The 16,761-nt window shown below is 42.3% G+C and overlaps 1 protein-coding gene across 1 annotated transcript in view; it reads right to left on the bottom strand.

Moving 5' to 3' along the window:
* Nucleotides 1-1,520: 1,520 nt before the first annotated feature.
* The window catches only part of PARD6G (par-6 family cell polarity regulator gamma), a 92,504-nt gene continuing 77,263 nt past the window's right edge, over nucleotides 1,521-16,761 (bottom strand). Inside the window, exon 3 of the mRNA XM_026669956.2 lies at nucleotides 1,521-4,058. Coding sequence (XP_026525741.2) covers nucleotides 3,199-4,058 — 860 coding nt within the window. The 3' untranslated portion in view covers nucleotides 1,521-3,198. The remainder of the gene's footprint in view (nucleotides 4,059-16,761) is intronic.

Here is a 16,761-nt window from a genome sequence, read left to right as displayed (position 1 = left end):
TTAGAATGATCAAGTAGGGTTTATAAAAACTAGGCAAACAGAAATATTAAGCTAGCTGTAGATATAACAGACTTGAATAAAAATCAAGACAAGTTTGCAATCTCATTAAAATCTAAAAAGCTTTTGACAAAATATATACACAGTGCTGTATTAAAAAGGGTTGGATTTTGAATTTCATAAAATAGATCAAGATATTATATGAAGTACCCAAATATAATGTATGTAAGGGCTAATGTATGTTTTCTATTTCTTTCCCATTGTTTAGAGGAACTAGACTAGAATGTCCATTTTCATCTTTGCTTTTTGATATTTATATGGAGCACTTGATTTGGTGTATAATATTAGACAACATAGGCAGATTTATGGAGTAGTGTGTAATTAAGTCAAATTTAAATTGGTTTCATTTCCAGATGACATTTTTATTCCGAAACCTTACACTTTATTCCAGAGCTGATGCAAATGAAAGGTTCCTTTAGTAAAACAGCATGAAATTCCAAGTGGTCCAAATAGGAATTGATGCTTCCAGGTGAAAATTTGCTTACCCATTCATTTAAAGAATCTCAAGTCTGTATTTGCATCAAGCCCTTTAAATATTTAGGCATGTATTTATAAAGAGGTATCTTCAGATATAGATAGGTAGAAGTTGTTAAATCTTGCCCTTTGGGGAAAGGTGGATGCTCTCAAACATTATTCCCAGATTAATTTATATTGTGTGGGGAATTCCTCCTTAAATATATGGAAAAAATATTCAGAAAATAAACTTTTTGCTTAGAAAATTTTAGAGGGTTCTTCGATTCAGAGTATATTACAAATGCAATTTCCAATTAAGGTAGGAGGATTTGATTATCTAGATCTGGAGCTGTATCAAGCTTACCTACCGTCAAATATTAGATACTGGAAGCCAACAATTGGTATTAATTTTCCAATCTGGACAATTTTGGAATATGTACAGTATTTGTAGCATGTTTGATTATTGCACATAACTGCAATATTTTCAGCTACAACCTCTGTTAATTGTTTGGACCAGAAGCATTTTCAGCTTCTGAGACATGAGAAATATAACTGGTTACTGTTGTAATGACATTATTTTCTTTCTTTTTTTCAGTTGTATTTTGTTTCACTTATTTTTAAGCACTTGTTATGTATTTTTGATAATGTATGAATGTTTGTATTTTGTTCCCTTTTGTCATTCTAAAAGCAGCAAAAATTAATAATAATTTGAATAAAAACAAGATCAGAGCTGACCCATAGTATCACTGAAAATTGGTCACAATTGGAGAGCATCATCAGACTGAAAACAATCTCACTGATGGGATTTTCAAAATCTGACCGTTCTACTCCTCTCTTATAGACCAGCCCATCTGGTTTGAATTAACAGGGTATATGAAACAGGAGATGAATTCCCTATTCATTTTCCTGTTCCTCTGTGAATGCCCTGATTTTCTCAGGTTGTCAACTTCTTAACAGATTTACAGTGTGCATGAGGATCAAGGAAAAAAAGAAAGGATACATAGTGGCTATTGGATACAAACGAATATTTTTTTTATTTTTCTTTTGTTTAATAATATATATTGAAATCTTGTTTGCAAAAAACAACAACCCACCTATATTGTAACCCCCCCCAAATAACAGTTTTAAAAAGTGAAGATCGCCCACAACAAATAAATACTCAAGTTATATTTAATTCCTGACAACTATGTGTCAAAACAATATAGCCTTTCATCTCAAACGACCAGGAATGCTCCATGGACATCAACATAATAATTTATAGTGAGTAATTTTAGTTGAACAACTGGTCAGGCATTGCTGCTAGAACTTATATCACTGAAGCCTCCACTCCAGTTCAGGTTGAGTCATTAAGAATTTCAAAATTTAGCTCCCCGTTTCTGGAATTTCTTAACTGCAGCTATGAAATTGGAATTCTGAAATGCAACAGATGGTAATTGTATTCAGCAATGTGAATTTTATTCCAAGTATGATAATAAATTACTTTATATTAAAACTTCAGGTCTGAAAGTTACCTGTAAGGTAAACAAAAGCTAGACTCTAAATTAAATAAACCAAGCCCATTCCTTTGGAAACACTTTAATACACAATCATATACAGTAAATAACAAAAACAGCTAAAAGTAGAAAAATACACTGTAAAACAATTTATATTTTGTTTCTAGGCATCTCAGGAATATATTCATATTTTCTCTATAAACCATTTGAACAATTTGTGGCATTTCAGAATAGAAAAGCAGAGCTGAGAGCAAGACTCTTTTAGGCTTGTCTGTTATGTCTTACAATGCTGCTGGTATTTTAGATTTCTGAGGATAGGTAGCTCAACAAGGTTTAGAAAACAAGTAATATAGGTTTCCCCCCAAAATAATATTTCAATTATTAAAGACTCAGTGAATTCATTTTAATTCTAAATCATTAGAGAAATTTAGTGGAATTGTTTATGTTACTTTAGAACATAGATGTAATATGATTCTAAGTTCTAGTTATTCAGTACTGTTAGCAAATCAGAAGGTGAAATCAATGGTCACAAAAATGGGAGTATTTGTCTAATAAATATTTTAACAATAAAAATATAATGCACATCCCATATTATTGTGGTGCATTAATAAACTAGCATTCATGCTGCAACTTTTTCAAATAAACAGAAAACTCAAGTTTATGCAGTTCATCAATGACCAGCAGGGGGTGATGATTTAAAAATTATTCCAGCAATTCCTCACCCATGTAAGATTTTATACATACAGTACAGACATATACAAACACAAAGTCATTTGGTCAACATTTCATTCCCAAAGGAGAGGGAGGGAAGGAATAAATGCAGCATGCCCTCAACTATGGTCAAGATAGAAAGTCATTCTTTAAAGGCAGCTTTTCCAGATTTAGGTGCAATAGTCAATTTTTTGTGTAAAAAAAGCTAGGAAACAATTACCTAGTGGCAGAAAATAAGTTTTTGGAAGATAACCTAACTGTTATCCTCTGAGATTAATTGTTGAAGCAGAAATCATATTTACAATTTTCATGGGTTAAACAAGACAATATTTTTATGTCTAATCACAAAAATTGTCCTTCCTGGAAAGTAACACATCTCGCACATCAGAACATTTATGAGAGTGATGGTTCTCGCTCTTCTGCATGTAGATTGAATTGTTCCAGTAGGCACTTCCAGAAAGAAAGAAAACTCAAAAAGCATCCATTAAAGTGTTATCACAGTTCCATCCTCTTCAATGCCTCCTTTGGGAATAACTAAACTATGACGAGGATCAGTTTTTAAGGAACTAAGAATTTTGTGAATATTGCCATTGCTTTCTCGTCCAAAGCTGTTGTTGAATACTAGGTCTCTCTGTAGTCTGTGGCTAAGATTGTTGCCATTGATTCGGGAAAGGCTACTGGAAGGAAGACTGTGAGATTTTGGAATGGGCTGTGGTTCCAGGCAGCCTTCAATTACGATGTCAGCATCTTCGTCACTCTCCATTTCGTCGGGGTGGAAGTTCTGCAGGACATGAGAAGAAGGCAAACTGTGATGGCTGGCAGTGCTATCTGTAGACTGACCAGAGCTCCCAGACATCCGACTGCTTCTGATAATATTGTTCCTTTGGTTTGCTGGCTTGACTGTGATGATAAGATTATGGCTATTGGCAATCATCATATCTGTCACCTGATCAAGGGTTTTTCCTGCCACTTCTATCCCATTTACTTCCAAGACTTCATCATTGACAGCAAGCAAGCCTGTACTTTCGGCTAACCCCCCAGGAACCATCCGTGAGATGAAAATGCCAGGAACTTTTTCCAACCCGTGGGGAGTCACTCTTACACTGGTGCCATCGCGAATATAAAATCCAAGCGGTTTCTCACACCCGTGGCGATACAGTCGCACTCTTCTATGAGTTTCAGGCAGGATATCCACATCAATGATGGAAGACACTGGTCTGAAGTCCTGAGGCATGCTGATATTAACATGAGGACGCCGGCGAAGGTTGTCATTCCGGAGGGTCACCAGAACCTTCTTTTTCCTTGTTAAGGTGTTTGAACCAAAATTTCCATAATCCGCTTCATCTGCAAAGTGAGAGAGAGAAATGAATCATCATCATCATCATCATCATGTTTTAATGACCCCCATAATCCCTTTTGGGGTGGAGTCTGGATAACTGAATGGAGTTAGCAGAGTGTTTAATGGCCGGATGCCCTTCCTGTCACCAATGCAGAGTTTTGTTCAGTAGATATATTCTCATTGTACCAAGAGAGAAAAATTAACACCTCAGACTCAATCCTCTGCAGGCCATCTTCTGCAAGAAAAAGAGCCTTATCTCTAGCTTTCATAATACGCCAACATTTAAATATGGTTGAAACATTGCTGTGAGAGAGACTGTCAATTAAAGACAGTGTTACTAATAAACATGCATTTTGAAATATTGGAAGAAATGTCTAGACTCTAGACTGAACAAAGAAAAAAGCTGCCGGCTGGTGTTAGGATGAACATGAAGCAAGAGACCAAAACAATTAGTTTGATAACAAACATAATGTTCACTTGCTAGAAGAAACCCCCCAAATGAAATGTAATTTGTGACCACTATGAAGAGAAAGTTAGAAAGAACACCAACACATGTGTGTCTGGCAGTTTACCACTCCTTCCAAGTCATATATGAAGCAACTGGCTAAGACAACAAGATTATCTTTTAAAACACTGTAGGCAAGTAACCGATTAGCAGGACTAGACTGATTGCCTGCCAGTCATCATTGATTAATCAATAATATATGAATTTGCAAATTGCACCACAGCACTATTGCTTTTAAGGTATTAGTATTTCATCTCTAAGAGCACAAAACCGTATTTCAAACCCATATGAAATCCCCAATGGCTTTGTTAGTTATAGATTATTCCAATAAACACTGTTTAACTTAAAATACATAAGCATTTTTGTAAGCATTTTGTAAGGGCCTATGTTAAAACTGTTGTAAGTTTAAGATATAAAATATGCATTGTAGGCAGACAAATGCATATTTTAAAAGAGTCCCAGCAACCTGATGTTTGTAAATATGGGAAAGATGTGTAACTGCTCCTGTCAAATATAGGAAGCATCCCTTATTCTATTGTCTTTAAGTAAACCTTCATTCAAGACAAAAATAACCCATTTATTTTCCATACCAGATCATCCTGCAGTTGCAGATGAGTAAGTCACCAAGAACTTTCAAAAAAGGCCTCAAACAGATCAACACTGAAGATGAATAAAGCAATGGTCGGGCCTGACATTTCAATTTAATAATACCACAATCTCAACAAAACAATGTTCATTCCATCCCCCACAAACTCCATGATGCAAAACTGAACCTCAAATAGGGGGTTGGGGGGGAGGCTTCCTTTTGCCAACATTTTCTCAGAAGATAACCAGAGACAATTTAGGCCACCTGGAAGAAAATATTTCAATTTCCTCATGTTTAGAAGCAAGACTATTGGAGACTATAGAACAAAGAACCAGTGTCAAGAGACACAGGTGGGTTATTTTTGTAGGCACTTTATAAACACCAGGCAGAAAATCAATATGCACGATTACTTTAAAGACCTAAACATATAACTCATGATCTAGCACACCACAAGCAAGCTGTCAGGGCCAGAAACACTAACTACAGTTAATGCAGCTTTACATAAATTGTTTAAAAAGACCAACAAGAGACAGAAAGCATTTGTGCAAATGAAATGTCAGGTAAGCCATCTTTAACCAAACTAAAGGTGCAAAACTTATAGGCAACCCTATAAGGATGTTATAGGCAGACATCCTATTCCTGAGGATGTTTTCCTCAGCATGTCCAAAAAGTCCTATACAGTTGTAATTTTTTTAGCATGACAGGCTGGGAAAATGTATTAAATGCATGATGTATGATCATATTAAATGTACAGTATGTAATATTTAACAATGTTTTAATTAAAATTTGGGTGGTCAACATTTTTTTAATGCAGCCCTAAATATTTCACTCAAAGGTTAAATTTGACTCTCAAGTTCATCCTTTGCACATTAAATAAGGAAAGAGGTGCTCATCATCAGTTACAAACTGTCTCTTTTAAACACACTGGACTTCAATACCCAGAATTCCTCAGCCAGCCATTCTGGTTTTCTGGCCTAGGCTATGAGACGGCAACCGGCATATTCAATTGTAAAGTGCAAGAGGCTGAATGCAGAAAATAGTCCAACACAACCTTCTCTCCTGACAAGAACAAAGCTGAGAAAGATGGTCCCCTCCCAGCCTCCCAGGAATCTGACATCAGAAATGTGTGCAGATCCCTGGCAAGTATGGCAGAGGTTTCCTGTTGCTGCACCTTCGCTTCCTTGAGGCCAAAGCCAAGATGAATACCAGGACAAGTTAAAGCAACTTGCTCTGAAGGTGGGGCTGATGAATTGCTACTTGCTAAACTGCTGAGAGTTCGAGATCCAATTAAGCAACTGTGAGGTTAGGACACATCCATTTGTCTCCTGCATTGCTGATAATGTCCAGTGAGGGATGCTTCTCTTTTTGGAACAGAAACACTACTTATCATCTGAGCCTCCTGAATTAGATTTTGATGATATCTGAGATATTCTTTTAAACATGAAGAGGACAAAAAACGGTCAAATTAAAACAATCCGAAAGTATTTGTGTAAGTTAAAGATATAGACGAGGTGATATAGACTGTTTACATCTCAATATCTGTCAAAGGTGGAGGGATAGGTGTAACATAAATGCCACCTTTATTTCCCTGGAACTTTTTGCACTGAACAGGGTTTCTAAGCTCATTCAGGGACCAGAGGGGTTTACTGCTGATCAGAGACAGCATGAGCTGGGGATTTACTGTATGTTTCTGAATCTATGCCCCCAGAAATTATGAGTAATAAATAAAAGTAATACAGAACCTTTTCACCCTGAGGATTTCTTTTTATTCCCATTTTGTATTCTATATTCTGATTATCCCACCAAATTGTTTTTCTTCTTTACTCCAATAAGGTCTGGAAAATAGTTGTGCAGGTATATCTTTAAAAACTTAAAAGTTTGTTGTAGTTCCTGAATGTTCTTTATCTGTTTCACTTTTCCCAGCCTGATGCTGTTGAGATCTACTGATCTACCATGTCTCCAACCCAATGCAAGAAAAGTGGCTTTAAGCACCATTTTCATTTTACGTATGGCCTATTACATGTAAATGCCAAAATCTGTGACACGAATGTAAACTTTTACAGTCTGAAAGAGAAGGGGAGGAGAAAAATGGAAAAAAAATTTTTTCCAGAAGAGCTGACTTTTTAAAAACATGACATCCATGCGCACCCACACAGAGACAGACAGAGTTTTAATACCAGAAGCGCTGCTCTTCTTGCTTGGACAGCTGCTTTTCACAGGAATTGCCTGCCAGACAAAATACCAAAGCTTGGCCAGATAAGAATAGGTAAACAAGCGAGATTCCATGGAGAAATCAGACTGCTAGGCTCATATAGGAAGAATTTGTTTTGGACCTGGAGTTTTCAGTCCACGCACACTCCTGGTAGATTATTTCCTCTGATAACGTTGCAGTGTTATCAATTGATAGATTGGAAACTATATCAGAAACAGAAGTACTTCCACCAGGAGATTAACTTTTATTTCATACAGCTTTAAAAATGAAACAAGTCTTTAAGGACTATGGGATGCCCTCCACGCCATATTGTCATTTCTTGAATGCAACAATCAAAATAAATAACAATACCTCTTATTCTGATCATGGTTCCATAGAGATCAGCACAATGTTTTTATACAACGATAACATTTGGCTGGGGAGCTGTTCCATCATTTCTCATAACATGATGGGAAAGTCAGAGATACAACAAATGTTTAAAGGAAACAGATATATAGTGAACTTTGACTTAGGCTGCTTCCTTTGGCCAGCAGAGATGTAAGCAAGAAAAGAACACAAAGTAGCATCTATCCAAGCCAATATATGCTGACCAAGTTTACCAAGAAGCTCTAAAAGAAACAGTTTTACAAAAACTTGACCCATACTGGAAACAAAACAAACAAACAAACGTAGAAAAAGCCTTTGGATTCTTGAGAAATTCCCCCCCAAAAAGAAAAATGACAAAAAAAGTTGGGGGAGGGGGGAAAAGGGAGAAAACACATGGTCAACTCTCTCACAGATCAATCTCATAGCTAAGCTCCACTGAAATCATCAACAAATCCTAAACAAATGAATAAACTGACTTTAACCACAATAAACACCCAAATTTACAATTGCTGGTTCACTCACTATTAATCATAAGCATTTTCTGCTCTGGGCACATCTTCATTTTTTATGGTTTCCCATTTATCTTCACCCCACACCCCCAAGCTCCTAGAGTGCTTCCTCCCTTTTTGTACAGTCTTGATTTTTCTTCTCCTTAGTGTCTCACTGAAATCACCTTCGCTTAAATCTCATCGGAAATCTTTCTCTGCTAAAGTCCAAAGGCTCCAGCTGTGAGTTCAATTTCCTTGACTGTCTGCTGCCTTTGATCTTTGATTTTTGTGATCAATTCTGATACTTTCCACAGGAGGAAGCTTTCTCCACTCCTCACTACTTGTTCTTGGAGTCTCCATGGGATCTGTTCGTGGGCCCTTCCTTCCTTCCCACATATTAAATGTTAAGTGATGTACTGTATATAACATCCAACTTTTCTTCCTAGACCTCCCATTCTCATATAACTCTGGATCTTCAATAGCCAACCTGCTCTCAAGTTCTATTACCTCTTCTATAACAATATTATAGACATAAACTCCTTCTGCTTCACCCTGTTGGCCAATCACAACTCCCTTCTGAACCAAATTCCAAGACCAGTGGTCGCCAACCAATGGGCCGGGGACCACTGGTGATCCATGAGAAAATGTTGGTGGTCTGCAGAGAAATGTCACCCCCAAAGCACCTCCCAAAGCAATTAATCCAGGCTGCGCGGGAACATAAGGCTGCACCGCCCACATAGCCTACGGAAACACAAGGCTTGCATCACTTGCATTGCGAACAACATGAAGTAGTGAGGGGAGGGGGTAAAGGGCAGAGGGAAGGAACTTGCCCCACGCGCCTCACCTGGCCACCGGACTGCTTCTTTCCGCTTCTTTCTTCTTCTGCTTTTGGCTGCATGCAAGGAAAGCAATAAAAGTCTTTCTTTCTCTTCCCCAAACTCTGCCAGAAACGAGTGTTTTGGACCCTGCAAGGCATCCTGCTCCAAGAGGCTGTGCCGACAAAGACTCACTTCTGGCAGAGTTTGGGGGAGAGAAAGAAAGACTTCTGCTGCTTCTGCTGCTTTCCTTGCACGAAGCCAAAAGTCTCTCTCTCCCTCCCCCCCATGAGAACGAAGTTGGAGATGGTATTCTGAGATCCCAAATAAAGAATGATCGATCGGTAGGAAAACAGGATGGGGAATTTTCCTGCAGACTTTTTTGGGGATTTTCCCAGGGTCTCTGGTTGGCGGGATTTAAAATTATGAGTTTGGCGGTCCCTGAGGTCCAAAAGGTTGGCAACCCCTGTCTCTCTTTTGTTCTCTTATTGTTTCTCTGCCCCCTCACTATTTCCTAGCATGTCACTCTCAAATCATTAATGTATGCTCAAGTTTATTGTCCATGATGACTATGGGATTCTGGCAATTATCATTCCACACTTGGCTATTACAATACTAATGTCGATCAGTAACATCTCATTATTTGGGGCTGAAAGCCCTAAGATTAGTCCTTTGAGTGCAATGCCATTAACCGTTTTCCCCCAAAGACAGGGCAAAACCTGTATTTTGGTTTATTTTAATTATATTTAAAACTAAATTAAAAATGTTAAGATGATTATTTCCCATGTTTTTAATTTTCTCCAACTCTTGCATTAAGCATTTTACTATATTATTAGCTAATTATCAAGGGGCTTTGTGGGTAGCAATTAAGATTTTGGGAGCAAACATGGCTCAAGAATCTCAGGTCGTTCACCTTGGAATAATTATTAAGACTTTATGTTGACTTTGGGGTTACTCCTTGCACTAGTTCAAATTTGCCCTTCCTTGGCCTTCTCTGTATTTTATTTTATCCCTACCCTTGAATCTACTCTTACAGACGCCAAGACTTCCTGTACTTTAACCTTTGCTCATCACTTGCTGCCTCTTAAAGGATTACTTAAAGGTAATTTGTCAATGAGAATGTTTTGAAGCTGAAATGGCAAAGATTCATCCTTCAAAGAGATTTTCCAAAAGAACTAATATGTGAATTTCTGTCCCAAGGAGCAATGGTTTTAACTGGTGAGTCTACCTTTCAAGGCAACATCTGCTTTTTATAACTCATATAAATGCAGAATTATTACATCACCAAATCAGCACAAACCTGAACAAGATTGTAAATGCAAAAAATGGTCATAAGTCACCTTTTTCAGTGCTGTTATAACTTTGAATGCTCACTAAGTGTACTGCTGTAAGTTGAGGACTATCTGTACTTGTACAAGCTGTGTATATTTATTACTGTGTGTCCCATAGTCCTGCCTCTACTTTGATATTTCCTACTTCCACACTCTGTCAAAAGAAAAACAGCTAAAATGCTACAAAGGTAATATACAAGGTAGGTTGTCTTTCCTTTGTTCAAGGAAAGGTGCTCAACATCACTTTTTCTCTTCATTATCTTGACCATTACAAAACAGCTACAGTCATTATTAATCAGGTCAGCCAATGGCAAAACCAGCGAGTCTTTCAGAGAAAAATTGCATCCATGACTATTTCCTTTTCCTATCAGCTGAACATAAAGTTTGAAAGTAACCATCCTATTTCCTTTTCTGACAGAATTCTCGTTATCTTTATAGTGGAAGTAGAGCCAAAATAAGCATGATAAAGCAAGGGAAATCCACAGCTCTGTCCAAAGGGCGAGGAAAGCAAAACTAACGTTTATGGAACTGAACTGACATCGGAAGTGTTCTGTACAAAGAATTAACATACTTGCAAACCTCCGGCATACACGATTGGCTAAAGCGCCGGAAACCGGATTGGTTAGAATTAACATACTTGCAAACCCGCGCTGCAATTGGCTAAAGCGCGCGCAACCGGATTGGTTGGGCAAGCCGCCGGATTGGTTCGTAGAATCTCCCGCTATTGGTCGAGCCAAGAGCGGGAGATTCAAACAATGTCATTGGTCGCGGGCCGCGCTTGGAAATAAAAGCCGGGTTTTTTCCTTCTTTTCCCCAAGCATGTACTGGAGCACAATAAAGAGCTGAACTTTGTCACTGACTCCGAGCTTCCTTCCTGCGCCGGACACGACACTGGCGACGAAGGTGGGATTCAAGAAGGAACCACCAAGCACGTGTCCGGAGGAAGACAAAGACCAACACGATGGCCGGCCTCACTCCGCCCGCACAATTCAACCCGACTACCGAGGACTGGGAATCGTACGCTGACCGTTTCCAGATGTACCTCGAGAGTAACAACTTGAAGGATGCCAACGGAAACAAGAAAAGGGCTGTTTTCCTGACACATTGCGGGCCCGCAGTGTTCAAAATGGCGAAAGCCCTCGCCAAACCCGCCGACGTAAAGACGATGGACTGGGTCGACCTTGCGCCATTACTAAAAACCACTACGCTCCTACCGTGCCCATCCTCATCCGACGAGACGAATTCTACCGGCGAAATCAGCGGCAGGACGAGAGCATAAACGACTTCATAGCCGCCTAAGGGACCTCGGGGTTTGTGCGAATTCCATGAACTAGACGACGTCCTCCGAGACCGCGTGGTCCTAGGTCTCCGGGACCAGGCACTGAAAAGCCGTTTAATGGCAAAGGGGGACATCAGTCTCGATGTCGCCCTGGCAGAAGCGTCCGCCGCCGAAGCCACCAAGAAATCGGCAGCTCGACCACGGAAAGCGGAGAACGGGACCGCACCGACAACCCCGAGGCTAACCGCCGAGAAACCGCCACACACCATGGCGACCTGGACTCCGCCTCGGACACCCCAGACGAAGAAGAAGAAGAAGACGTCCATCGGCTCCAGACACGACGAGACCAACGAGGTCGTAAGTCGGGACCCAGTGTGCGGGGTGCGGGGCAACCACTACCGAGCAGACTGCCGCTTTTTCGCGCGACCTGTCGGAATTGCAACAAGAGGGGCCACATCGCCCGAGTCTGCCGGCTTCGAAAAATTACAGCCCCGACGCCGAGAGCCGAGCAACCGGCAGCGAGACAACACCTCCCCAGAAACCGAGAGCACCAACCCGACACTCGTTGGAATAGGGACAGCCGGGCCGACGAAACGGGGAGACCAACAGAGGAGGAAACCCACCAGACACTCACAATTGGCACGCCGAGACCAACGATGCCCGTAAGGTCTACGTGGAAGTAAGCATCGAGGGCGAGCTTTGCCGCATGGAGGTGGACTCCGGGTCCTACCTTTCCATGATCGCCTGGGAAGAAATCAAGCGACTAGTACCAAATCTCCACAAGGCTGAACTAGAGAACCAAAGATTGATAGTCAAAGACTACCAAGGGAACCGCATCCCCGTCATCGGGACCGGACAGTTCAATGTAGCCTTCAAGGACCGCACCGCAAAACTTCCCATCACAATAGTGGACCGGAACCGACCAAGCCTCCTGGGACTCCAATGGTTCGCACCATTGGGCATCGGGTCACCGGGATAAACCGCACTGAGGAAACCGACTGGGAACAGCAGCTGGCTAAGGACTTCCAGGAAGTATTCGACGGCACCTTAGGCAAGTACCGGGACCCCTATCTCTTTCAGTTTAGACCCAAACGTCAACCCCATCCGCCTAAAGCCGAGGCGGGTGCCTTTCGCGCTGGGGAAGATAGACGAGCAGCTAGACAAGCTCACAAACAGGGGGTTCTGCAGCCAATTGATCACGCCCGGTGGGAGACCCCAATAGTCACCCCAGTTAAGCCAGACGGGTCAATAAGGATTTGTGGGGACTATAAGGCCACCTCAACTGCGCCCTGCAACAAAGCGCATACCCCCGTCCCAGTCGTGCAACATCTACTTCACTCACTGGGGGCGGTAAAGTCTTCGGCAAGCTCGACCTGGCACAAGCCTATCAGCAGCTGCCGGTCGATGACGAAACCGCCGAAGCACAGACTATTGTTACCCACCGGGGCGTTGTTGTAACCGACTCCAGTTTGGAGTCAGCGTGGCCCGGGATTTTTCAAAGCCTCATGGAGAGACTCCTACAAGGAATAAAAGGGTGGTCCCTTACTTCGATGACGTACTAGTATCAGCAACCAACCGGGAAGAACTAGAGGGTCGCCTAAGGGAAGTACTAGAGAAATTCAAAGGGGCCGGTTTAAAAGTGAAAAGAGAAAAATGCCAACTTTACACAGAGAAAGTCGAGTTTCTGGGATACCTCCTAGACCGACATGGCATCCACCCGACCAGGACAAAGTAAAAGCCATCAAGGAAGCCCCCACCCCCAAAAACAAGACAGAGTTACAGGCATTTCTGGGACTACTCAATTTTTATAACGTGTTCTTACCCCAAAAGGCAACCGCGGCGGAGCCTTTGCATAGGCTACTGGATAAAACATCAAAATGGTCCTGGGGACGCGTGAGGAAACCGCATTCAGGAGAACAAAAGACCTGCTAACCTCGGACGCCCGTCCTCATACAATACAACGAGACTCTACCCTTACCGTCACATGCGACGCCTCACCTTAGGCGCGGTGCCGTCCTCAGCCATACCCTAACTGACGGAAAAGAAGCACCCATTGCATTTTTCTCAAGAACACTTAGCAAGCCAGAAAGAAACTACAGCCAACTAGACAAGGAAGCCCTTGCCATCGCCGCAGCCGTAAAGAAATTCCACGAGTATCTTTACGGCCGCGATTCACAATTATCACAGATCACAAACCGTTGCTAGGAATCCTGGCGGAAACAGGGCCACACCGAACATCATATCCCCCAGGATGACAAGGTGGTCCGAACCTCGCCGCTCACGACTACCGGCTCACACCGCCCGGTAAGACAATCACCCATGCAGACGCACTAAGCCGTTCACCATTACCCGACCTCGACGACGACCCAGCACCCACGACGACCACCCTCAGCATAGAGGCGCTACCCGATCTGCCCATAACCGCGTCAGACATTGCCCGAGAAACAAATAAAGACAAACGTCTGGCGCAGGTATTGCACTGGGTAGAGAAAGGGTGGCCGGAAAAAGACAACGACGAATCATTCAAACCTTCAGAAACAGACAAACCGAACTATCTCTACAGAAAGGTTGTTTGTTATGGGGGACAGGGTGGTCGTACCAGAGAAGTTGCAAGGAAAGTGTTAAAACTTCTGCATGACGGGCACCCAGGCATCGTATTAACAAAAGCCTTGGCCAGAAGTTACGCGTGGTGGCCAGGCATAGACAAAGAAATTGAAGGGTGGGTGGCCAGGTGTTCACGCTGCCAAGAAACCAGACCAAATCCCCTGCCGCGCCAATATTAGAATGGGAGACCCCCAGGGGACCATGGTCTAGAGTACATATAGACTTTGCCGGTCCCACAAGGGGGCACACATTCCTCATCACGGTGGACGCTTACTCCAATTGGCTGGAGGTAAGCGACATGAAAACCACCACAACTGAAGCCATCACCAGGGTACTAAATAAACTGTTCGCGACTCCACGGCCTTCCGGATGTCGCCGTGTCGGACAACGGGCCCCATTCACCTCGCTGGAATTCGAAAAATTCCTAGCAGAAAAGGGCATACGACACGCCTTGACAGCGACGGCTCATCCGCGGCCAACGGTAGGGCGGAACGGATGGTCCAATTCACAAAGAAAACCATCCAGAAAATCGAGCACGGGAATATACAGGAAAAAATAAATAAACTGCTTCTAATACAACATATAACCCCTAACACGACAACAAACAAAAGCCCGGCAGAATTACTGATGGGGAGGAAACTAAGGTCCCCACTTGACAGACTGCACCCCACATACAACCCGGAGAAGCCCCGGACTCATCAAGCAAACACCGGGCATTTAAACCAGGCGATGCAGTCACGCAAAAACCTTACCGGAGACCCACTATGGGTACCGGCAACTATAACCCAAATAACAGGTCCTCATTCATACAGACTACAAACAACGGACGGACAAGCATGGAAACGCCACATAGATCAGTTAAGATCTCGAATAAAAACACAACCGACACGCAAGCAAACACAGACGACCCCATTAACACTAACCAAGGGGGAGGGAAAATACAGGGGACCAAGAAAAATAGAACACAACCAACTATACTCACCAGATATCAGCCAACTCAAGCCGCACCAAGGAAAAGCAGCCAAGCCAGCTCGACCAGCCCGGAAAGACCAAGCTGGAGCGGCAAAAGCCGCAGCTCGACCAACCCGGTAGACCGGGAGGGAGCTGCAGCAGCAGGCCCACACTCCAGACGATTCCATCAAATAGACTGAGAGCGACAAAACCCCGACCGAACAGGCCGGGAACCAGGAAACAACTGACCTGCGCAGGTCCAGTAGACAAGTACGGAGCCCCGCCTACTTACGGGACTACGTTGCGTAGGGAACGAACCAAGAGGGGAGGGGTGTTCTGTACAAAGAATTAACATACTTGCAAACCCGCGCTGCGATTGGCTAAAGCACGCGGAAACCGGATTGGTTAGAATTAACATACTTGCAAACCCGCGCTGCGATTGGCGCGCGGCAACCGGATTGGTTGGGCAAGCCGCCCGGATTGTCCGTTAAGAATCTCCCGCTATTGGTCAAGCCAAGAGCGGGAAATTCAAACAATGTCATTGGCGCGGGCCGCGCTTGGAAATAAAAGCCGGGTTTTTTCCTTCTTTTCCCCAAGCATGTACTGGAGCACAATAAAGAGCTGAACTTTGTCACTGACTCGAGCTTCCTTCCTGCGCCGGACACGACAGGAAGACTTCCAAATATCCACTTCATCTTGTTATCTAAAGATGTTTGAAATCTTTCCCAATCCATCCTTGTACTCCAAGATGGTGCTGATGACAGCTGCCTCACTGAAATGCTCTCTAATGGTTTCTTTATTCCTTATTATTATCTGCAATTCACTACAGATTTCATACTCACGAGACCATCTGCTAAGAATTAGGCAATGTTTCCTTAAGCAGCAGCTTTCTGATTCCCCACCCCCACCTGTCTTTGCAAATGCGGAGGAGATTCTAACCAATTCCCCGGTGCTATGGATTACAACAAAGAAAGCAAAGAAGCGACCACGCCGGAAGAGGAGACAAGGTAAATTTTAAACAGACTAAGGAACAGGGGGGAAAAAACTCCTCTCCCTTCAATCTTTCTGACTAATTTACGCTCACTGGCTAAAAAGATGGATGAAATTCATCTCTTAAATAGATGGAATTCTGATTTTCATAATTCAGCTGTTCTTTGTTTTACTGAAACCTGGCTTAATCCACAAATTCATGGGGACAACACCATATACATCCCAGGATTTCGGATATTTAGATCAGACAGAATTGAAGAGACATCAGGTAAAACAAAGGATGGAGGATTATGTGTATATATCAACAACAGCTGGTCTCAGGATATAACTATAATATAGAAATTTTCTGATGAAAACTTAGAGTCTTTACACATCAACTGCAAGCCATTTTACTCTCCATGTGAGTTCTCCTCATTTCTGCTAATAGCTGTGTCCACAAGCCTGTGTAAACAAGGCATTACTAACTCTTGCTGATCAAATTATGGAGGCTGAAGCCAAACACCCAGGTTCCCTTCCCATCATTTTAGGAGATTTCAATCAAGCAAATTTAAGGAAAGAGCTCCCAAAATATTTCCAGCATG

The sequence above is a fragment of the Notechis scutatus genome, chromosome 3 (genome assembly GCF_049901735.1).
Source record: "Notechis scutatus isolate UNSWTSFEM ecotype Mainland chromosome 3, rNotScu1.2, whole genome shotgun sequence".
Classification (NCBI taxonomy): Eukaryota; Metazoa; Chordata; class Lepidosauria; order Squamata; family Elapidae; genus Notechis; species Notechis scutatus.
The sequence above is the reverse complement of the archived record's forward strand: the minus strand, read 5'-3'. Positions and strand labels throughout refer to the sequence as shown.